The 11383-nt window shown below is 38.5% G+C and overlaps 1 protein-coding gene across 3 annotated transcripts in view; it reads left to right on the forward strand.

Moving 5' to 3' along the window:
• The window catches only part of LOC111223785 (carnitine O-palmitoyltransferase 1, liver isoform-like), a 42443-nt gene extending 35342 nt beyond the window's left edge, over positions 1–7101 (forward strand). For all 3 annotated transcript variants that reach the window (XM_022748056.1, XM_022748054.1, XM_022748055.1), the window contains 6 exons: positions 1168–1332; positions 1842–1970; positions 2176–2331; positions 2587–2700; positions 4547–4639; positions 6355–7101. In XM_022748056.1, coding sequence (XP_022603777.1) covers positions 1168–1332; positions 1842–1970; positions 2176–2331; positions 2587–2700; positions 4547–4639; positions 6355–6483 — 786 coding nt within the window. In that variant the 3' untranslated portion in view covers positions 6484–7101. The remainder of the gene's footprint in view (positions 1–1167; positions 1333–1841; positions 1971–2175; positions 2332–2586; positions 2701–4546; positions 4640–6354) is intronic.
• The last annotated feature ends 4282 nt before the right edge of the window (positions 7102–11383 follow it).

Genomic DNA, 11383 nt, shown 5'->3' on the forward strand with positions numbered 1-11383 from the left:
TCAGTCAGTCAGTCAGTGAGTGAGAGACATTCCAGAGTATAGGGCTGGCCCCAATGTTGCGGTCCAGCCAAAAATACATTTGTTACATGGAAAAGTTAACCACACAATCATATGCTCCTTTCACATGCACTCTGTTCCTCTGCACTGTTTGCGTTGGTATTCTCCTCCCCACTTATCAAACTGCATTTCTGGAAATAAAAATTCAAAGGTTGGATGTGTTCCCACTTTCTCTACCTCATTTCAGAGTTTGTGTGTAAAACTGACAAATAGAGAACTGAAGGAGTAAATGCTCTCCAAACCTGTATTTCCTGTTTCTTTTACTACTTCCTGGCTCCACTTCATTTCTTTACCACAGCATTTCTTTTGTTAATATTTCACTCTAAAACCATCTTGTGCAAGCATGCTGTGACAGTTAAATGCGCCATTGTAAACACACGGTGGAAAAGGCAAAGTATTATACTCTGTGTATGCGTGTGTCCTGAGTTGCTTGGCCAGTTTTTTAACAAGAATTTGGAGTGGAGTCAGCTGTCACAAAGATCATTCTGATGTGTCATCAGCTACATCAGAATACTATGCAGTGAAAGTGTTTCTCAAGTTTCTGACACAGTCTGCCTGGAGTACGACTCCAGGCAGACTGTTACTTTTTCAAACATGCACAACAGCCAAGAAGAGTAATCTCTCTGCCTTTAATCACATATATCAGGACTGAGGGGCATCTGTTTCAGAGAGGACCACACATACACAAAAAGAAATAAGAAGTGATTTCATAATCTGTTTGGGTCAGTGTTTTGTTCAGTTCCCCCCTTTGAAGTGCGACCTGTCCCTCCATCGAGTTTTGTGCAAATCTGTTCAGTACTTTTTGTGAAATCCTGTGAACAAACTGACAGGGGTAAAAACATGACTTTCTTGACGGAAGTAATAAAAAAGCACAATATCTGATGGCTAGTGTCATGTACATGCTCTATTAGATTTGTTTGTTGTTATTTTGTTTATTTATCAAAACAAGCTCTTGTAATGAACCAGAGTGGACCTGGATGACATAAAAATTTCTGTTTTTTTTTTGTTTTTTTTTCATTTACCTTAAAAGCTTTTAAATTATAATGTCATTTAAAGTCCAGATTACAATCTCTGTTCCAGCTTTGAAATCTCCTTTTCTCGTTCTGTCAGGTTCAGGCTGAGGCACAGAGTTCCCTGACTGTTGCGCAGGCCCTGGCTGATGATGTGGACTGCCATGTGTTCCCCTTCAGCGTGTTTGGTAAAGGACGCATCAAGAAGCTTCGCATCAGCCCAGACGCATTCATACAGATCGGCTTACAGCTGGCATACTACAGGGTAACACTCACACACACACACACACACACACACACACACACACACACACACACACACACACACACACACACACATATATATGGTATTTCAATCAAGAGTATAAAGACAGAATTTCACAAGTGTAGTACACAGAGTCTAACAACTAAAGGGAAGTGATTATTGATTGCGGTAACCGCACTGTAAATATCGGTGTACCTTTTGGTCATATTCACCTGTTTTTAGACCAACAGCATAATTAGATAATTGACTTTCATGGCTCATTGACTCATTGCAGCAACTACCCTGGACTTTTGTGGTGTCCATGGTTTATTTTTAGAAAATGTTTTCAGATTAGAGTAATGTCCTTAAACCTCCCTTCCTGGATAGATCTGTTTATCTCTCTGTCTGTATCTCTATCATATGCTGGTGTTTCCATTGAGCAATCTTCAAATGTTTATTTGACAATGAGCACATATGCATCTCTTTCATCTGCTGCTGTCTTCCTCTCAAACCTATTCTCCTTCGTCCAGGATCGTGGTGGTTTCTGTCTGACCTACGAGGCGTCGATGACCCGTCTGTTCAGAGAGGGCCGGACGGAGACTGTGCGATCCTGCTCCAACGAAAGCTCTGCCTTTGTCAAAGCTCTAGAGGATGGGGAGGTACTGATCAAGTTCCTGATTCTGCTCTCTTTGAAGTCTAAAGAGTGAACGCTCACACACAAATAAACTCTTGCTGACAACCAATGTCTGCCCAAACTCCTAATGTCCATCCACAATCGCCATATTGTCACAGTAAAAATTCTCATATTGATTTATAGATGATTTTATTTCAGGGGTTTGGTGACATGTGATTTTGTTTTGACAGGCAGCGGAGCAGTGCAGGCGTCTCTTCCGACTGGCTTCTGAGAGGCACCAGAACCTTTATCGGATGGCTATGACTGGAGCTGGAATCGACAGACACCTCTTCTGCCTGTATGTGGTGTCCAAGTACCTGGGGGTGGAGTCACCGTTCCTTAAAGAGGTCAGTTCCTGGTTTTGTTCACTGTCAGTGTTGCATTGTATTTTTAGTCTCCTCTGATTTTCTTATTGACAAACTGTTCACAGAATTTGTGTGTATAAGTGACAACAGTGTCAAAGCACCACTTACATGTGTATTGATAGTAGCGACACACGTCACATAGGTTTTTCTTGCTTTAGTACGCAGTGCAGAGAGGATCTACCTTCACATGTTCTGCTTCACCTCTTTCTCTTTTTCTCCTTTCTGCTCACATTCCAGGTTTTGTCAGAGCCCTGGCGTCTCTCCACCAGTCAGACGCCAGTTCAGCAGATGGAGTTGTTTGACCTGAAGAACCATCCCGACTTTGTGTCGCTGGGCGGAGGGTTCGGACCTGTGAGTAACATGCATGTTCCTCTAGTTGACTTTTAAAGAATTAACCTGCATTTAATATTCATTTGCCTGTATTGCTTACCCATTAGTGCTGCATAATACTACAGTTTAACATTTGATTGTTTGGTCAATTGTAGTTGACCAATTCGATGTTAACTTGCCAACCATAGGAACAGTGGTTACATAACTTTCCAAACAAGCCATGTGCACTCATGCACGTGCGCTCCAGTACTTCAGTAAAAAGCACACACGCAATTTGACACACGAGTCCAGCTCATTGTGCTCTGCAAAAAAGCTTCTTGGAGCATTACATTCATCACTTTTTTTTTTTTTTTTTTGAAAAATACATGGTGCAGGAACAAGTCCATAACATCTGGAAATTAATTAGTATTTCAGCTCTTCTGGTTCCCTCATCCCGAAGTCAATGGGGTTTTTGAATGTCTGTGGTTAACACAAGCTCAACACATTTTTAATGTTTAATATTGCATGATAAGATACATCAGTAAATACCCCGCTCGTCTCTTAAAAAAGGCTGGTTGCCTAAATGAGACTACAGAGGTTATTGGGTACAGGAGGAGGTTTCCTCTTGCCTCAGTTTATCTCAGATGATCAATGAACTCATCAGGTCTATTCTAAAGAGCCCTTTAAGATCTACACTAATTGATTACAGTTTTTCTAATAGAAGCGACAAAGTCAGTGCAAGTGGTGATTTCGATTTAGGAATTAGTGATCATTGTCCTAGAGCACGTATTAGGAAACACACACCTGAAGAGAACCTCATCACAAATTATAGTTAAGAGAAATGTAAGAAATTGTAATGAACAAGCTTTTTCTTAACGACCTCTATGATAGTGGCATTTATCTTACATTCGGGAGTCTCGTGGTTGATGCACTAAAGAGGCATCCTACTGAGCTTCATTTAGAAAGATGAGAAGTAAATGCACTTCCCTTGATGGAAAAGCTACATCTGATAATTCTTGAACTTGGTCTGTGTAACCCTGCAAAATACTGGAGTTTTGGTCATTTCTAATAACCTCCTTATCTACTTATGTGAAGTTTGATGTATGTAATCATAGTGAGATCTGTTCAGCCTAAAATAGCAGCTGGTCACCTTTTATAAGGGTTAATAAGGGTATAAGGGTTCTAATGTAGGTCCACTTCTTTTTACATTTTATATTAATTTATAAGTTTCATCTTTAACTAACTGGCGTGCACATTTGAACATGGATGATATAACATTGTGTTCAAACATCATATAGACAATGTTGTCAAGAATAACGACAGAAACTTGTTTTTTGTATAGAAACAGAACAAACTGCCCTGTGCTCTGTAGGAAAAGGATTGTGGAAGCCGTTTTCTGTCTCTTGCATCATGGTGATTAAATTCACAGGCGTGCCTCTGCTCCACTTTTAAACACTTGGATCCTATTGATCATTCTGCCCTTTGGTTTATTATAGGTGATATTTATAGTACACATAATTGCATATGTATTTGTTTATCTACAAGGCCCTGATTAGGAATCTGCTATTATGCCATTGTATCTATACTAGACTGGTGCTTGGTCTTTCACTGTCCCTTAAGTCTTTACTGAACTTGGAAGATCTGCTTTTAGTTTTTATGCTCTGACAACCTGAAATTCTTTGGTAATCCCTTGGTCAGTTTAAATCCATGATCACAAATCATTCAGCTGTCTGTACCTGTTTTGTTTTAATTGATTTGTCTTTTGCATCTTGTATCTTTAATTAATTGTATTTTTATACTTGTTTTAATAATAAACTTTTATTATTTTGTATATTTTTTTAAGCGAGGCTTTAATACTAATCTCATACGATCTCTGTGGTCATGTCAGGTCGCTGATGATGGCTACGGGGTGTCATACATCATCGTGGGAGAGGATATGATCAACTTCCATGTGTCATCCAAATACTCCTGCAACGAGACTGTAAGTAAAACCTGTGTTTCATCAGTGTTTAAAAAGCACACCCGGAGTGACGTCACACTGAGATATTCAAGTTCTAGTGTAGTTTGAATAGCAGGAGGTATTTGACAGAGAACTGCCATTTTTCACATAAATAAATTCAATAAATTTGTCGTAAATAATTTTGTGAATAGGTTTGTATTGTGATGTCTCATTTGTTTTTTGTGTATATATTTTCTTCTCTTCCTTGTGTATATACACTATGTGTCTGTCTATCACTGTCAATGATTGAAAGACATTCCCATGTCTTATGTCCGGCTCATTCAGAGACATAACAAAGAAGCCAGGTGCACACAGTGACCACTTAAGGAAACAATTACTTAGGATGACTCAACCCGCCCTAAGTAAACAAGGACATATAAAGTCGGTAATCAGTCATTTAGTGTAGGTGTTGGAAGCAAGATACAGTAAAAGAGCAAACTTAATCTACTTAATCTACTTGTAATAAGAACTGGCACCTTAGCTAAACACAATTAAAAAGCATGTTAGGCGTGAGAGTAAGAATGATTGATTCCTGATTGTCTCCAACTGGTTCCACCAGAAAAAAACACTGCGTGGACTTGACATCAGTCCCAACTCTATTCATTCCAGGTGGAGCAGTAGTGTACACTGAATTACAGCAATAACAATTTAGGAGAAATCCATCTTTGTATTGTCTGAACACACATAAAGATACTGTTTATTCAGACGGACAGGCAGTTTCCCCCCTCTTACTCAATCTGTAACTTCCTGGTATGTTTTCACTGACCACTTCACTCACATTCTGTTCTGTGCAGACATGCTGACAAGCTGCAGATTGAGTAAGAGACCAGAGGAAAAAGCCCCCCAACACACACTCAGCTAGAATAACATAGTTTACTGTTTAAATGATTATTGATGAGCTTCTTCTTGAGTCTATGTAGCTACAAGCCCAAACAACCCATTAAGCTGTAGTCGTACAGTATATCAGCGCTGTAAGTGCTACTTGTGCCACTGCAAGAGAAGAAACATTCGCACAGGGTAAATGATACTGTACTAACGCTGTCTGTCAGTGTGTACATAAACAATGCAGGATAGAGAATGTCCTCTGTATCAACACGTTTGCAGAGGCATGCAGGATGATGCATGCAGCTTAATTAATCAGACAATTTCAATGAATTCTTGCACAATAACAGTTCAGTTTTATTGGTTCTAGTTTAGTGCAATCTGGCTTTACAGACATAAGGCAGGGTCGCGTCACTCTCCATTCACTGTTAAACCACAAAGCAGAAGACAGGGCGGCACAAACTGCACATTCCTTCAGTGTCACTTCCCTTTTCTTTTTCTCACTTTTTCTGCGTTCATGAATGGACTCAACAGAGAGAGTGATAAGTGAGCCAGTTCCATATATCAGTCAGTATTAGCTTATTGCAGATCTTTATGGTGTATATGTCTCTCGGTAAGTAACAGGAAATTGCAGGACAGAAATCCCAAACTAGGTCTGAGGATAATTCTTTGTCTAAAATACCTCTATCAGTATCCAGTAATGGTAGATCTATAGATCTTAACATGTATGACTTTATCCACTTCTCTTTCTCCACATCCTGTTGTTTCTCCCTCCTTCTCTGTCTGTGGTTTTGATTCTGTACACACGTCATTTATTCTGTGCCCTTCCCTTTTCTCACTCTCTTAATTCTTCCCTCTGTTTTTCTTCATTCCAGGACTCGCACAGATTCGGCTCTCAGATAAGCAAAGCTCTCCAAGACATCATGACTCTCCTCACTCCTGACACCAAAACCTCCTCGTCCACCAAGTCCACGGCCCAGCCTCAGTCCAAGAAACTCCTCTGAACGCAGCTGAAAACATGGGACTATGTGCGTATATATTCCCCTGAAGTCTACTCTGAGTGTAGAAACCATGAAGAACCCGTTAATTAGAACCTTACTGTTCTCATAAACTGTTATATCACTGACTTAGGACATTAAAGCATTAAATTAAACTGACTAAAGTTCATTTAAAATCAGCTCAATTCAAGAAGATAGAAAGAGAAAAACAAGACGCACAGAGGAAGCAACCATTGTCCAAAAGCCTTTTTGTGTAGATTGAACAAATATATTTGACAGCCGTTCAGCACTAACACATTTACTTTTATTTATTTTTCCGTGAGCCATGTCTGTTAGAGAGTCTGCTTGACAACAATATGACGACACAAAATGCTTCCAATCCTCACTTGAAAATAAAAACTGAGATTGGCGATTTTTAAGAGAAGGGGGGCCAAAGGTCAATACTTAAAAAAAAAAGGAAGTCTTTTGGAGAAATGTACGAGAGACAAATGAAGAACAGGCGGACAGAGTCAAGAGTTCCTAAATCTCACTTAAAGTGAAGGGGATTTTTTTTTTTTTTAGTTTCTAAACAAACCAAAGTTTCCTCAGTGTGAAATGATGCTCTGCAGCTCATCGCACTGACATGGTTCATAACAGTTTCATGTTGGAGATCATGGAGTGCATGTTGTAGTTCATTACTTTAAAAAAATCAGAAAAAGCTCAAGGAAGAAAGGAGGCGTAAGAAGAAGGGTTAGGCAGAGATTCATCTGAATGAAGGGAAAGATTTACTGACAGACCTCCGCCCCATATCTCTACTGTTACTTACTTTAATGTATCATATGAGACTAGCCAATTAAAGTCCTAATCTCATCTCTGGAAACGGCTGTTGCAAAAGTTCCCTTTTATTTTCACCTATCACCTGATCTCTGGACATTTAGCCCGTATTACCAGTTAACAACCAGATGTCTCTTTAGTTAAACCTTCGGTGACAGAGAGTTTCTGCTGCTGTTACAAGTACAAGTCACTGTGGTAACAGTAAAAATACACCCTAAAGGCTACCATGACTTTTACACAACACTTACTGATATATGTGTGCACCTTCAATGTGATTGCCGGATTCTGTGGTGACAGTTAAAGGTGCCCCCTGGGGTTTTCCTCCAAACCAACATACTGTGTCTTTCCTCAAGGTTTGACCTGCATGTTAAATCATAACACATTTGCAAAAACCAGTGTTTCAAAAAATTGTAAATCCAGCCTTGTTTTTATTCATGTTTCCTCACTGCCTAGCTGCAGGAATGTCTATCTCGTCACTTGCAAGCCGGCGCACGCACGTCTGCATCTGCATGATACAAAGATGAGAAGGACCCACTTGTGAAGAAAGTTGCTCCGTGGTGCTACTGGTTGTCAAAAAAAGGTTCCTTAAAGGCAAACGTTAACCTCCTCAGACAACTTTAATACCTGTGATTTCAGAGTCCTGAGGTTACAGAGTATTTATTTCATGTTGTGCAGGAGAGTTTGAAGTATTCACACGATTTACTCAAGTTAAAGTAGCAGTACCACAGTATAAAAATACTCCAAAGGAACACCTGCAGTCGCAGTTTTAGTGAACTGTACAAACATTATCAGCAAATGAACATTTGGTGACTTTGAACTTCTAACAACTTACAAGTTTACAGTTCACCACTTATCATTTATGAGTCATGTGGGAGGCTGCCAACACTTGTGAGCTTTGTGTAGCAGCCCAGTGCTCCATGGAGGAAAACCAAATACAAAATGACAGTTGAAAGTTTCCATTACATTACATGTCATTTTATTTGATGTGTCATAAATTTAAGTTTAACGTCGGTCATTCAAGAAAAAGGGTTTGTATCCAGTGGTTCCTTATGAATTCATATTTACAAGATTCAGGCGCAGTATCTGATGTTTTCAATATTAAAATAACCCTTTAAAGGTGAGAACTTTTTTGTTTTCTTTTTTTTTCTCAGGCTTTATTTTGACCGAGATCAGGTGATGACTAACTCGTAATGTAACAGTGAGATTTTATTTATAAGGAGGAAAGAAGGGAAGACAGAAGGAAGAAGATAAAGACACGCAAATGATGTCTTCTTTTCTTTTTCTTTTTTTTTACTTTTTACTTTCTCTTCAGTGGATTGTTTTAATAAGTTGTTGATGTTTTGTTCCAGATGTAACAAAATGATTGAGCTTCTCAAACACATCTGTGATTTACACACCTCTGATGGTTATTTTCATTCCTCTGACAAACTTTTTCAAATAGTCTTTCCTGAACCACCGGCCACTTGAAAAGATCAAGTGCTCCCGTTGTCTTGCGAAATGAGCTAAAAGTTTTGCGGCTGTTGCGTCATGGTTTTGGCAGGTTTGGTAAAAAATGAAAGGGATAAAAAGCTCCTGCCAGCTCTGACTTTCCTCTTTAAAAGAAAAAAAAAAACACACTTATTGGGGCAAATAAAACAGCTGTAAGGACACAATTTTAAAGGTCATGGTCAGGATTTAGGTTTATACATGTAAAACAATGCAGTCCATGGGTACGGAGTTTGATGAAATGTTTCCCTCCCCACCCTCTGATACTCGCACAGCAACTCATCCCTGTTTTATAGCTACTTAAGAAAACGTGTGTGCCTCAATTCAAGTATTCACTCACTAAAACAGTTTCAATGCAATTTTCAAATCAATGCAATTCCTAAGGGAAACCTTATAACATATTGTGTTAAGTGTCTTCTTTTGTGTGTTAATAAGAATGTACTACAGTTGGTTGGACGGCTATCATTAGCGTGGTCAAGATATATTCTCATGCGCAGTGATGTCAAGGCAAAACAATGACTCATCCACTGTAACACATGAAACCAGTTCAGCTACCAGTTTAGGTGTTAACCTTCCATTACATCTCTGCTCATGATCTAATTTTTATTTAATAATAATTTTTTTTTTCAGACAGATTGTTGGTTCAATATCTTAATAACCTCAGACCGCAGTGGTTCTGTTTCTCTCTCTCACTATTGCCTCATTTCCCAAACTGTTGAATGCCAGAGCAGCCACTTGTTTTTTTTTTTACGATCACCCCTGTTACTCAGCCAAAAGGCTCTTCTCTCAGTTTCATAAAAGATTTGTAAAGACAGTTGCTACAGCTGCAGCAAAGCACACAAACAACCTCTCTACCTCTCTACATTCATGACTTTTTTCTTTTTCCAGTTTCTATATGAAAAAGACCCCAAATGAACCGGCCTTGAGTTTCTTTTGTTTTTAACACAGTATAACTATTTAACAGAGTTTTGCTTTCAGGTAACAAAAGATACAAAACAAAACAAAAGCATGATCACAGACAAATGATAAAAAACTAAACTTAAAAAAAGATTAACGACTTGTCAAAGTCATGAAGTACGACAAAAAAATCAAGCATCAAAAACATTTGTCACATTCCCACGAAAATAAATTTTAAGATTTTGAAATAATCTTCCAATTCAATTACCCATGTCCACTCCTGCCTTCGTTGTTTACTTGACGAGTATTTTTGTAAACCAGTATCAGGAACCAAGAGACTCCCTTAGTCTCTTTTAATATGGGCCTTTTATAATGTTGGTACATGTAAGATTACTCTTCAGTTAAATGTTTCAGACCTGATTCTCACTAATATCTGTTGCTGTTCACTTCATGCCTCAGCCTGGCTGAAACACATAAAGCCAGTGAAACCAATCCTGTGCCTCAGTCTATTCCGCTGTGCCGCAAATATTTATTATGAAGATCTAAGTGATGGAGCCGGTGTCCTCTGATTTTCAATGGTTTGGACAATGAGCCCTTCGCCAAAAAATAAAAAAAGAAAAAAAAAAAAAAAAAAAAAAAGCAGCGAAGCTCGCATCTCGTAGCAGAGTTACAATTTCATGTAAGGACTAAAGGTTAACGTTAATATTAGCACTGTCTTTTCTTACTTTTTTGATTTTGGGATACATTTTATTGTCTATTTCTGTGTAACCTGGTACAACTACTGTTTTTACCCTTGGTTAATAGTGGTGATGCTTGAACGTTTTTGATGAATTTTTGGGTAATGTAGATGATTTTTTTTTTTTTTTCTTTTTTCTTCTTTTTTGGTATTGTAGTTAAATTGAATGATATCCCATGTTTACTGACTTTACACTCCAAAAGATCCTTATTATTGCTATGTTTTCAGTTTGTTTTCATTGTAAAAGCTATTTAAATGTACATTGTGGACTTTGTGAAGAAGGCCTTTTACAGATGGTGATGTCATGTTATGTAAAATAAAAATACTTACTGACGCTACAGTGCATCTGCATCTGGTCTTCATCAATGTGGGAGATAACAGATAGGTGTAATCGATAAGTACAATATTTCCCTCTGACTCATAGTGACATATAAAGTAGCAGAAAATACTGAAACTAAACCAGATCCTAAAAATAGCAATAAACAAAGTAAATAAATAAGCCAAAACGTCATAATCTGACTTTGTTTGGAAGTATTTCCTGTTTGGCATTAAGATTACTTACATTGTGTGTCCAGTGTCGATTTATTTCCTCTGTCTTGTTTTCCTAGAAGAAATAGAGGCCCCCCATCATAATCTTTACATCTTCTAATTGTGTTGTTTCCCTGCCTTTCTGATTGCCCACCCCAATGTGTTACCAGTGTCCTGTTACCTGCTTCCATTATGTTTATTAAAGTCTCTGACATCCGATCTGTCTTTGTCAGTCGGTCCTGTTGAGTTTCAGGGTTTCTCATGATGCTCTTGTTCAGTTCTCCTTGTGAGTCTCTGCCTTCCTGTTATCCTTTCATGCTCCTGAGTTTTTCCTTGGCTTTTGCATTTTGGATTTCTGGCTTCCTCTGCCTGGACTTTGCCTCACCCCTTTAACTAAAATTTTGTGTTTTTCCTTTGTTGTTGAATAAATCCTTGAACTGAACCAAC

This window comes from Seriola dumerili, unplaced genomic scaffold (genome assembly GCF_002260705.1).
Source record: "Seriola dumerili isolate Sdu_G_001 unplaced genomic scaffold, Sdu_1.0 BDQW01000113.1, whole genome shotgun sequence".
NCBI classification, from domain to species: Eukaryota; Metazoa; Chordata; class Actinopteri; order Carangiformes; family Carangidae; genus Seriola; species Seriola dumerili.